General features: G+C 38.4%; 1 protein-coding gene across 1 annotated transcript; it reads left to right on the top strand.

The window, feature by feature from the left end:
* The first annotated feature begins 630 nt into the window (after positions 1–630).
* LOC111231814 lies at positions 631–11,794 on the top strand. Its single transcript, XM_022759051.1, has 6 exons — positions 631–673; positions 7,150–7,307; positions 7,839–7,958; positions 8,736–8,760; positions 10,263–10,307; positions 11,500–11,794. Exons 1-6 carry the CDS (start codon positions 631–633, stop codon positions 11,712–11,714), a joined length of 606 nt encoding a protein of 201 aa, XP_022614772.1. The 3' UTR covers positions 11,715–11,794.
* The last annotated feature ends 1,126 nt before the right edge of the window (positions 11,795–12,920 follow it).

Here is a 12,920-nt window from a genome sequence, read left to right as displayed (position 1 = left end):
GAGCGCCATATTAGTCAAATAAGCAACAAAAGATTATGATTTGTTTGTTTATCATTCATTTGGCAAGGGCAACACAAATAGTTCCACGACCAGATCAGAGATCAGTCACTGAAGTACTTTTACTGTGCTATTTTAACCATATGAATTACTTTTACTGTTATACTTTAATGATGAACTTTTTTGAAGTACATTTTTCTGATCATAATTTTGCCTTTTAAACTTTAAGATTTTGAATGCAGTACTTATACTTGTAAGAAAGTATTTTTATATTGTGACACTTGTACTTTTGCTACAGTAAAGGAGGTGAGTACTTTCTCAACCACTGACCGTTGCTGTCAGCAGAGACTAGTAAACCACATCCATGGTAAACCATGCTAGTAAAGACATTTACATTACCTACATCATAAGATTCACTTTTGTTTTCCCTTCATCATTGACTGGAGGGAGGTCCTTATATGACGTAACGAAATAGGCAGCTCAAAAAACCTAAAAGCAGTGAACGGATGTAAAAGCGATCAGTCAGGTGTGTAGCTGTCTGAGCCGCTTCTTTGATCTTAATCATCATCAACTGACACATATATTTAACGACGTGTTACACCATAGTGTAGCTACATGTTCATCATTATGAAGATGACCAGAGGAGTTTGTGTGACGAACCTGCTCGCGCTGCTCGGTAAGTTCACACACGCCGCAGGTGCCGTACAGGGGCTCTTTTTCAGCCATTCAGGTGTTTTGAAGTTCCGCCGTCTGTATTGTAGGAGTCAAACAAGATGCTGAATTTAGGTGGTGATACTTAGCCTCCGATTCAGTTAAGGGGAAAGTTAAGGGAAACTTAACTTAGACAGCTGAGCGCCCAATCCTCCGTTTATTGCACCTCTTACTGTTAAAAACGCGTGTTTCATTTAAGGTAAAACTTTAACGCTGTCTGACTTTAACATTTATCCCATTTGTGAAAATGCTCAAAAAAGGGACATTTCACAGTTTTTTTCTGCATCTAGACCACATTAGACCAGGTCCAGATCTAAAACTACACTACACACTACACAGACATGTGGAATCTGGCCTAGATAAAGATAAACTCTTTAAAACATTCTGTCAGATTTGTGAAACCTCTATTCAGATGTGAATAAAGAAAAATATTATTTACACCATTGCAGCACAACATGGCTTTTGTGTTGTCAATGTCATGGCAGAAGTCTAGTTTCTAGTTTACGACCAAAAGTAGAAAGGTTATGTTAACCTTTTGAAATACAGTCAAAACATCTTCCCCAACTTATAAATTGCTTAATTTACTCTTCAAGTCATTCTTTCAAAAAATTACTTTTGTTCCCTCATCTTCCCTCTAACTCGCCTGGTCAATCTCTCTCACTGCTTCTGCCACTGTAATTTTCCTTACGTCTGCCAAAGCCATGGCCTGTGTTAGAACCACAATGCAGCAATTGGTGTACTTGTTCTTCATTTGATCTATATCTATGATGCCATTTTTATGAAAAGGTTTTCTTCAATAATTTATCAAAATGATCAACAGTTGATTGCAAAATCATTTAATTCATCTTGTTTATCTGTTCACTAACATTTGTCATCCTTCCAGACGCTACTTTCTTTCTCCTGCTCATCATTTGTCCTCATTATGTTCCTGCCTGCTCCTGCCAGTCACCTGACCTCGCACCTGCCTGCAGTTGTGCTTCTTTTTCTTCTACTTTTTTTTTCTTTTAAAAACTTTTTTCTGTCTGTCTGCCTTAACCCTTTACCTGTTTAACCTGTTGGTGTCCTGTGTTATGCATGCTGACAAAGTAAACCCTGTTTTTAATGCTCCTGCTTTTTGTGTCTGCTTTTGATTGAAAGCAATATTTCTCAGTTTCCCATCCATGGCCAGCGACAACTATTGGTTACGTTCCTAATACTAGTGCTCTGTTCAAAATGTGCTTGTTATCTCATTAATATTGCTATATTATATTCAGTAATGTAATCATCATCATCATCATCATCATCCTCAACCTGCTTTCCATGTCACTGGTGTGTTATGATAATGATAATAATTATAGACCCTTTTTGTGAAATACCTAATCAGAAAATACTGGACCACAAATTCAGAAGGATTGCAGTGACACGTGTCATGTATTTGAGATATGTTTGGATTTATTTTAATGGACTTTTTTGAGGCTGTAATTTGTGTTGCTGTTGAAATATATTGGGTTATTCTTATAGGTGTTCATATATTTTGTCCAGCCCATTTATATGAATTCACGTCGACAAAATTGCGCAAATAGAGCAAAATATCTGTTCGTGAATAAAAGTTGAAAATGCTTTTGACTTACTTCTAACAGCATCACATTCAGAATGTTTGAAGGAGCCTTTCTGGGATGATCTCGTCCAGATTTGACAAATCTGAGTGTAGTGGTTTTAGATCTGGACCTGGACTCTGTTCTGCAGCTCACTGTGAGATGATAATGACACCTATAAGATCACATTTGATCATGTACCTGCAGTGAATGCAGCACCGTTCATACGGCTTGGTGTACAGTTTTGCAGTGCAAGTTTTTTACTTTACATTAGACTCATCAGATATTGATGGTTATTGTGGCTCTGCGCCCACGTCACCAGGATTTCTGAAAATCTGTTTTAGTCATTCCAAAACTCCAGTGTGTACGTCAGGAGTACACACAGAAAGCGTGAGGAGTTTTGGAAATGATGACACAGACGGCCTTGTTTTCTCCCTGATTGAGTCTTATCAGTTACAATCAGTGTTTTCCATGACCACATCCTACTGTTACGTTCAGTATCACTTCCAACTTGTCGTCAGTCAGAGCAAAGACATCTCTGGTCTTACTTTTCACCTTTGGTTGTAAAGTGACATGACTCAGTGATAACTAGATCGTAGACGGACAAATATATAATTATAAAAGGTGTAGTAACTAAATGAAAACACTGGAAATGTTACTGGGTTCTCACATGAAATACAATGCAGGTAAACTGAGAATTAGTTCTTGGTAAAATAGACGATCTTTTCAGTCAGGATAAGTGAGTGAGTAGATGATGAAGCCATCTGCTCTCCAACACTCACTGTCAGTCATGTTAGACCACATGTAAACCTCACTGACAATCCACAGAGGGCAAGTTCAGTGTTTCCCCTTGAATGTTTTTCAGCAGCGGTGCTGTTAGGATGGTGTTCATGAAGATGCAATGCCGGACTGTATTCATTCAGTCAGAGTCAGATTAAAATTAGAGATTCAAATAAAATGACCTTAGAATCATTATAGGATTATTTGTGTTTGTCTTTTGTGTCTTAAGTTACAGCTTTTGGCATTTATCCATTGCTTCTCTTCTCACCAGCAGTACCGCTCTTTTTTCTGTGTAACCAGCATTTTTATTGAATCCATTCTGTGTAGGCACTTGTAGATCAAAATCAAAAGAAACTTCTCATTAGCTTAAAGGGTGACTAGTTAGCATCCCTAATTAGCCTTACTATCCTCAGCTCCTCCACGGTCACCTGCTGCAGCATTTATTAACTGACACACTGCAGCCCATATTTTATATTTACTGCCATACTTTTCCTCTGCTCCGCTCCATTCACTGTTATAGTTTGTCTGCTGATCTGGCCGCTCGTCAGCTCAGGGAGGTGATTTAGGTAGTTAACAAACACTTAGTGACACTCTTGCTCCATTACAGCCAAACTCAAACATGAGACACATACTTTTAAACTCAATATGGCTCACACTTCCTCTCCAGTGTTGCACAGTCATTTTCTCCTGCGTCTGTGTGTGAGCTCTGTGGTCGTGATGAAATCGGTCAGAACAGAACGGCAAACCCGTCTGGCAGTGTAAAAGGAGTCCATCGCCTAACTGTGGCGTAAAAAAGTTTAAAAAGGCCGTAAAATCACCGGAGCAGCGCTTTCACTGCCTTCTGAATAGATGTAAGATACAGATCATGATAGGAGGGGACAAAGAAGTAAACTTTCTCCCGCAATTCACCACCAAACACTAAACTGTGAAAGTGCACCGATGAACACAGAAACATTCAGCCAGTGATGAATGAGAAGTCCTTTCACTGAACTGTGGACGCACACTGTGTGTGTGTGTGTGTGTGTGTGTGTGTGTGTGTGTGTGTGTGTGTGTGTGTGTGTGTGTGTGAGAGCTTAAGTGACGCAACTCTGATGCAATGCAGTCAGTCATGCACCTCTGGCTACAGCAGCATGTCAGCAAACTGGTGGTGATAAAGTGAAAAAGTGGCGGGAAATCAGACCAAGATCACAGCAGTGGTGAGCGGCTGAGGACTCTTTCCATTCATGTTTATATTACATTATTCATATCAAAGCACTCAGGTTTTACCGTCCCGTCAGAGTCAACTCGACGCTGACAGCATGGTGTGTTTAAAGAGGAGCAGTGGCTTTCTGTTTTCATTTCGACACGCCCTGACATAATCTCTTAGAAACACAAGTCAGTGAAATTGCATCGCTGGGCTGAAGTCAATAAATCTAAACTTTAAAGTGGAGTCAAACGGCAGACCTGTGGTCACTCCAGAAACTTTATTAGAGTCTGCAAGTCTTCAAAACGATGAAAGTGTCTCACAATCCATTTAACAAACACATAAATGACACGTACACACAAAGAACATGCGTATGCCATGAAATGGGAATTTATAAACGAAGAATGTGTCACCTCACTCATTCCTTTGACCATGTGAACACACAGTTTTCCAAAGTGATCCAAGTTACAGTGAAGTGAAAAAACCAAATAAGCCGAGACCTGTAATTTAATAAAATAAAACTAACTTCACAGAGCTTTATTCATCATCATCATTAGTTTACAGAGCAATAACAATTTTACTATTCATGTCCTTGTTATTTATTGTGAGTCATTGTGTCAACTGTTTGATACTATTTGAATATTGACTAATCCCAGTGTTGAAATCTCTGAAGCCTCATTATGACGAATAAATGAAGTTCAGAGTACAACAGGACTTTACATTAGAGTGATTGTACTAAAGTAAATTGATGCACGTTTTATACCCCAGTTTCACAATCAGTGAAATTGTTCTTGTCTCGTCTTTCTTCTCTGTGTCTGATCACTTGTGGTGGAGACAGTGTTTTTTATACAATGTGATTGATTAAGGGAGCGTCTTCATCCATTTATGGTTAATTGTGGGAGTGGAAACGAGGCTTGTGCACATGTTTATGAATACTTCTGGTTTTGTGTGTTGGTCAGGAAATCCTCAAAGAGTTTTATATACGTATGTGGCCCCTGATGGTATAAGTGACTTAAGGGATCAGACTTTTTGTTATCGTCAACAGTGTCTTGTGTGCAGAGCCATGGATGGATTATAAGATGCCTACCAGCTCTGTACAGAGGAACAGGACAACCAGACTGAAAGGGACACAGCATACTGTACTGTAGTCCTCTGGAGGTTCTGTAGTGTTTTGACATGTTTCTTTCTGGAGTTTCTTTGTGGTTGTTGTCTTTGTGGTCTTAGCCCACAGTTCAGTAATCGATCCGTGTGCAGCATCCTTCCTCTCCTCTCTCCTCTGTCTGTGTCTCTCAATCTTTAAAAACACTTCACAAACATAGTTTCATTTTTAAAAAGCCTAGTTTCCTCAAACAGCTGTTCACTGTAGTTTTTTATCAAACAGGAGGAACTTTGGACTATTGTTAGCAGCGGATGAATCCACATTTGGTGATATAGTGATTGTTTGGGGAATTTTAATAGTTTCTGGAAACAGTGATGCTCTTTGATACAGAGGAATCAGATATATCACAGTTTAACAAGTCCTCAACTGTGTCACCAGACTAATTCTCTAATAGACTGAGCTCATTCTCCTTTTAGTCAGTTAAGAAAATGAGTTACCAACACACAGACAGCGGAAGAAGCAAGTGAAAGTCTTTCAGTTTTGATTTTCACACGCCCTCGACAGGGAATGTCCGCCTATGTGTTTGAGGAAAATTCCTTTCACCTGACGTTTAGATTCACAGACACAGATCAGCTGCATCGCACCGCTGCACTTTAACAAGTTAACACATAAACAAATGATAAAATCCTGCAGTAAAGTTAGAAGCAATCATGGCGTCTGCAAACGTCCTCACGTCCTACAGTCACAAAGATAAGGTCTGATAACATGATTTAAATTTGATTTCATCGATTCATCATTGTTTTGTTTTTGTCAGAGGAAAGTGTTGTCATCAGCAGAGGGAAAGGAAAGAGACAAGAAGCTAGTAACTGACTCCTCCAGCCTGAAGCTTTCGTAGTGCTCTGCCTGGAGGTTTACAAAAACACTTAGAGCATCATTTAATTCTCCTTCTTCCCTATTTTCCTTCACTATCCCTACATGTAAGTACCAGTAGAAACCAGTGGGGATTTTATTGGCACCTGATTCATATGAAATTGTGTGAATCAGATAAATCACAGGCTGGATTGTTAAGTTTTACCTGCATTATTGTCTTGTGAGTGAGTGGAAATGCAAAACTATATTGCAGGAGCACTTTAATTTCACCAGACGCTATAGTAAATGACAGATACACTCTGACTGATGTGCCGCTTCACCTCCTTCCGGTTTAAATCATTTCCTCCTTTGCTTCGTGCGTTCATAAAAACTCTACATGCTGGTTTTACTTAATTTTTATGCCTCTGGTGATGACAGTCAGAGCGGCAGCCATATTGTTTTCAACTTGTCCGTCCGTCCGTCCCATTCTAGTGGACACAATATCTCTGTAACGCCTTGAGGGAACTTCTTCAAATTTGGCTAAAACATTCACTAGGACTCAAGGATGAACAGATTAGATTTTGGGGGTCAAAGGTCAAGTTCACAGTGACCTCAGAAAACATGATTTTTGGCCTTGTCAACGCAATATCTTGAGAAGTCCTCAAAGGAATCACTTCACATTTGGCACAAATGTCCACTGCAACTAAAGGACGACCTGATGAGACTTTGGTGGTCAAAGGTCAAAGGTCATTCTAACCACAAGACACTTTTTAGCCATTATTCAAGACTTCACACAACAATTATGACAAAATTTCACACAAATGGTTCATATTTTATATGACTCTAGATAAACAGGGATGTCACCTGAAACTACAAGGAAGTGATTCTGGTTCTACATGCAGAGACATGAGTCTTACTCAAGTGTCTTGACTGCGTTCTTTGTCATTCATTTTCAGTTCTTGTGGCTCAGCTGTTTCAGCTTTCTTCAGCTGCAGCCGAGTCTTCATCGTCTCTAAAGTGCAACGTCACACAACAGTCTGATGCCACCTTCAGGTACCAGCTGACTGAGCCGCCCCTTTCATCCAGGTGTACGACCTGCTGGGAGGACCACAACGTAAGTCCCACACACTCAGCCCCACATGTGTTTGCAGTGAGGATCTTTAATAAGCTCTGATGCCGAGGTCATGATTTGGTGGAGAGGCTTGTGTGTCTCAAAGACCCTGAGATCTGTGCCGGAGGGAGTTTAACTCTTGCCGGAGGCATAAAACAGCTGCATGATGAGTCAGCACCAGTCTTGGCTTGTCAGTCTTGTTTTCTGTGGATTCCACAGTGTGTTCACTTTCCTAAGACAATGCTGTTGAGTTGTTGCTGATGAGCAGCAAATTCAGATGTTGTGATGAAATTTTGTCATAAGGAGAGTCTAGATGTTTTAATCTACTTCCCTGTGTTTGACGGTTTCCACAATATTCTGCATTGACAACTCCACTTATTTCTTTTCTTCTTCTTTCTTCTTCTTTTTTAAATAAACAATGTGATGAAATGTGATGATAAAAATCCGGGGAAAGCCCCACCTGATCACGACGGTCTGTACGTGTACAAACTGACTCGACTGTTGATGGGCGTCTATCTTGTTTTCATTTTCCAGAAAACTGTGATTGCTCGTAACGCTGACCATGTTCCAAACCTGGTCCAGACTCTGACCAACCAGTCCATTGTCCTGAAGTCCTGCCTGGAGCACCTGACCTACATAAGGGACTGTTCTGGGGTAAACAAGAGCTTCATTTTCAGACTAAGTGCCAACATCATACCCTTACAATCTTTCACACAAAAGTCAAATTTCATACTGACCTGATGAAAAAAGCAGAAGGGAGTAGAGGTGGAAATACAAGTAGTTGAACTCCCTTCAAATAAATAAAAAAAACATAGAATTACTGCTTCACAGTTGTTTGTGCCTCTGCCAAAACACTTTTTGTGTTCTTGAGATATCTTGTTCACAAGGCCAAAATTGCTTTTTGTGAGGTCACCATGACCTTGACCTTTGACCACCAAAATCTAATCAGTCTGTCCTCGAGTCCAAATTAATATTTGCACAAAATTTCAAGAAGTTCCCTCAAGGTGTTACTGGGATATTGCGTTCACAAGGCCAAAATCATGTTTTTTTAGGAACCATGACCTTGACATTTGATCCTTGACCATCAAAGTCTAATCAGTTCATCCTTGAGTCCAGGTGAATGTCTGTTTGTCATCGGTCACCACTGTAACAACATCTCATTATAGTAATCACTTATTCCTGCCACTTACACCTGGACATGTCCGGACATGTCCGGACATGTCCACTTCAAAACAAACAAATTTTTTAAATTGACTTTTGTCACTTTTAATTAAATGAAAAAAAAGTAATTTTATCAATTAAAAAGAGAAAAGTCACTGACTATTAAACTGACACCAAACTAAAACACCAGCACTGAGTTTTACATGCAGACCTGAGTTCTGCACTGAAAATCTAATTTTAACACTAACTTCTCCATTGTTCTATTTTTAGGTAAGGGAGACCACACAATGCAAGGGTGAGTGCTGCATGAAAACCTCCAGTTGCAAAACGGAAACTATCTGTTTTCAGTATAAAGGTTATAAAAGTCATTTAGGAGAATTTGCCCAAACCGCGCGAAACAAAGTTACAGATCATTCAGACCCTCTTGAAACTCCCACATTTCCCCCTCATCAGTTTACACTCAATACCCCACAATGACAAAGTGAAGTCTGAATTTTTGAAATTTTTGCATATTTAGTAAAAGGGCCTCTCCCCTGATGACTCAGCGAGTCTGGCTCCAGCATATTCGGGGATTTTAGCATAAAGCTGCAGCATCACAAGATGTGAACAAAGTGAAGGGGTCTGGGGACTTTCTGAATGCACTTTACAAAGACTGAGGAACTCAGTGATGTTATGATACTGAACTTAAAAATCAAACCATTGTGTGTTTCAGCAGAGTAGAACACCATTTAACAAACTACATTTACTCAAGTACTGCACTTAAAGCAGCTGCAATATTTACACCTATATATATAATACTTTTATAATAATAACAATGACACAAAAATACAATTTACAGTAGCCAGGTTTCCATCCAAATGTTGTGCAAAGTTTAACCAAATTCTGAGAAAGTCAGCAAAAGAAAATGCGAATGGATCCGCATTTTCATCCACAGCTGTCATGTGAATGTTAGTAGTTGATAAACAGCATTAAACCATTGCATTAGAGAAGGACACAAGTGAACATTTGCATCTTATTTGTTGCATTTTGCTTTTATTGATTCATTTTTCCATTTGTCTGATCACAAGTTCAACATATCAATCTATCTATATCAATATCATCTGTTTGCTGCCGTGTTATTGTTTAGAATCTCATTACAGAACCTTTAAGTACATTTTACTCCATTACATGTATCTGACAGTGGTTGGAACTATTTTCTTTTTTGCTACAGTTTTGGATTTTACATAAAAAACGTAAAATAAAAAACACACAATAAGCTTTTAAAATACAATGCATTGTTAAAATTAAACTGGTGGTTTTCAGCTTCCTTCACCTGTGACCATTTAGAATAACCACAACTACACATGGTAGTTGTGGTTATTGCCCTTAGTCATGTTTTAGATGTGTGTCAGTGTTTCCATCCACTTGTGTGTATGCAAAATTTCAATTTGGAAACAAGTTGAAACATCATGAAAAGCTCATCGTCTTCTAACTCTGTGGTTTAATGGCAGCGACTGGAGAATCAGCTCCACCAGCTGTTTTGTCTCCATCAACCAGTCTAGTCATATTCACATTACAACAGGAAAGGCGGGAAACAATTGCTTTTTCTTTTGACAGATCAAAGTCTTGAAGTCTGTGCTAAATTTGGAGGGAAACCTGAATCATATGCGCTGTTGTTTTGGCAAACGAAAGCCTCATTTAAAGTAATCTTAATAAAAACTATGACATGATGATGAACAATGACAGTCTCATCATAGGTTTTACTCATCATTAACATGTGTACTTATTTGTTCCTGACATGATGTTTCTGTTTTACAGTGAACTGCAGCCTTTACTTGGAACAGGATCTTCCCCCTTGCATTGGTGAGTTACCACACATTTCAGATTTAATGAAGTGTTCATGCTGCTGTGGTTTCAGATCTTGCTTCCAGAATTTGCAATCACATTGTCATTTGGATGCAGCCAGGTGTAATTGACATCTCTACCGAGTGGCCACATTGTACAACATGATTCTAGTGGTATTTACTGTTACCCAATGTTAGACATGTAAATCTTTAAAGACAAACAGGAAGAAACACATTAAGCATCTGTTGGGGACTATTTTAAGCGGCAGATTAATCCTTGTTGTGGAACTGTAGTGAGCATCTGGGGAAGAAGAACGGTGTGTGGGACTAAGTGTAAATAAACCTGATCTGCAGACTGACCTCTTATCAGTGTTTGCGTACCAGGTCTAAATACAAAGGCCTGTGGTCAGAGACAGTTCACATGTTCAGTATCAATCATGATCAATATCAACCTTTACTGCATGTTATTTTTATGTTTTCCTAATAATATAAAATATGTCTAGGTATATAAAATAATCAAATATTGGGGACATCATGAGTACAACTAAAAGTCCTGCATTCAAAATGTACTTAAAAGTAAAAGTACTCATTATGCAGAGACACTCCTTTGTTATATTATTGATAACAATTTTTTTTATTATTATTATTTTTGGGCATTATTGATATTGTGACTTGTCAATTTTTAGGCACTTTACATGCTACAGGTTAGTTTAAAGTAAAACACTGCATCATTTTTTATCTAATCTTAATCTGATAAGTAATTAGTAACAATAATCACGTCTGTCAAATAAATGTAACAGAGATAAAAACAAATGTAGGACAGAAGTATAAAGTAGCATAAAATGAAAATATGCATTGTTGAATTAGCTCAAAATTTGCACTTTCATAATGTTGACCATGTTCACAATTGTAGTTTAGCGTGTTAGTATCCTAACACTTCATACTTATTAGTAAACACAAAGTACAGCTAAGGCTGATGGGAAATCCCATTAGTTTTGCAGGTGTTTGGTCACAAACCAAAGTATTTTGACCTGATGGTGGCACTAGAGGAAAAGTCAGAATATCAGCAAAGTTACTACTGTTCATCCCGTTGGGAGCATGAATGTCTGAACCACATTTCATCACAATCATCAAACAGCTATTGAGATATTTGAGTCTAAGTCAATGTCAGTGTTTATGACCTGTTTCCTCTTGTCTTTTTCTCCTTTCAGTGAACACCTCCTTGATCTGTCTCTCTAAGACTCAGTGTTTGCACAATCTGATATTTGGACTTGTTATCTGCGTGATCGTAGTTGCTGTTGTCATTGTGGGTCTGGTCATCTGGTTTGTTATCTCCAAATGCTCCAAGCGTAGAAGACTGCCAGTGTCATACACTCCAGCTGCTATGACTCAGATTGGAAAACAAATAAGACATAATATAATTTGATTTGGTAAAACACAACAGTGGCTCAACAAGGATGAAGTCTGGCTGATCCTATGATGAGTGATTTAAACAACAATAGTATTAAAAATAATATTGTAGCACTTTATTATTATTATTTTTATTTTTTTATCATAAAAAATGTTTTAAATTGTTTAATATAATAATAAATAATAATATAATGATATATTCAATAATAATAATATATATAAAGTCCAGTAGCCCAAAGAGAGACAGACCATTTTATACTCCCTGATTTCTGTTTTTACAAATATTCATAAAATATACAAGGGTTTAAAAAGAAAGAACAGGATTTTCTGTATACTGAATTTTTTGTTCTGTTTTTGTTCTGTTTTAAAAAAGATATTTTTAATGTTTCTAAGTGGTGAGCCTCGTCTGTGGAGAGACCAGAACAAATCTTTCAGAGGGTCTCAGACTCATTTGGTGGAAAACAACTGTAGTCAAGACAAGACATAGTGATTACATGTATCACAGTCTCCGTGTCATTGGCAGATCAAGAAAAATTTAATTTTACAAAATCTAAAGTTAGATTTTATTTTATTAAATTATTGCTCCCAACAGAGAAATAACCCCCTTAAAAACACAACTTGTCAGCTTAGCACTTTGTTTTTCCAGCATTTATGCTAAGCTAAGCTAACAGAGAAAAAGGTCAAACTTCTCCTTCAATGGTTTGGAGGAAAAAGGACTGCAAACATGTAAACCCTGACAACACTTCTGGAGTCCGTTAACCTGTTGTTAGAAACATAGAGCTTTGTGTCATCTATATAGAAGTGGAGTCTGATGTCAGATGTCAGTGAGTTTTGAAGTGTAGGGGAAGCAAATTGAGAAATACTCTTCGCGCTTCACTGATTTCCCCTCAGGATTTCCCCTCCTAGTAAAAATTCAGTCATCAGAAAACTGGATGTCTGTGAGTAAACTATACAGCAACAGATCATACGTATCAGTAACTCCAACTTCAAAAAAGTTCTTCAGGAGTTTTGGGGGCATCGAAGGCAACGAGTCACACCAACGTCACCCAACTGTTTACTGAGCGGTTCCAGTTCATGACAGACCAGGCTCGGGTGATTCACAGTAGATGTTCTCCAGACCTTAATATTGCAGTAATTACAGATGTTGCCAGATGCAGTCTAGTTGTCGGGAAGCTCCTCATACAAAAGGCAGTCAGTTCATGTCTGTCTGACTGGAGCTTGA

This window comes from Seriola dumerili, unplaced genomic scaffold (genome assembly GCF_002260705.1).
Source record: "Seriola dumerili isolate Sdu_G_001 unplaced genomic scaffold, Sdu_1.0 BDQW01000319.1, whole genome shotgun sequence".
NCBI classification, from domain to species: domain Eukaryota; kingdom Metazoa; phylum Chordata; class Actinopteri; order Carangiformes; family Carangidae; genus Seriola; species Seriola dumerili.
The sequence above is the reverse complement of the archived record's forward strand: the minus strand, read 5'-3'. Positions and strand labels throughout refer to the sequence as shown.

Coding starts and splice junctions, on each gene's coding strand:
- LOC111231814 (XM_022759051.1), top strand. CDS start 631: ATGACCAGAGGAGTTTGTGTGACGAACCTGCTCGCGCTGCTCG. Junction 674..7,149: donor GAACCTGCTCGCGCTGCTCG/GTAAGTTCACAC, acceptor ATTCATTTTCAG/TTCTTGTGGCTCAGCTGTTT. Junction 8,761..10,262: donor GGAGACCACACAATGCAAGG/GTGAGTGCTGCA, acceptor TCTGTTTTACAG/TGAACTGCAGCCTTTACTTG.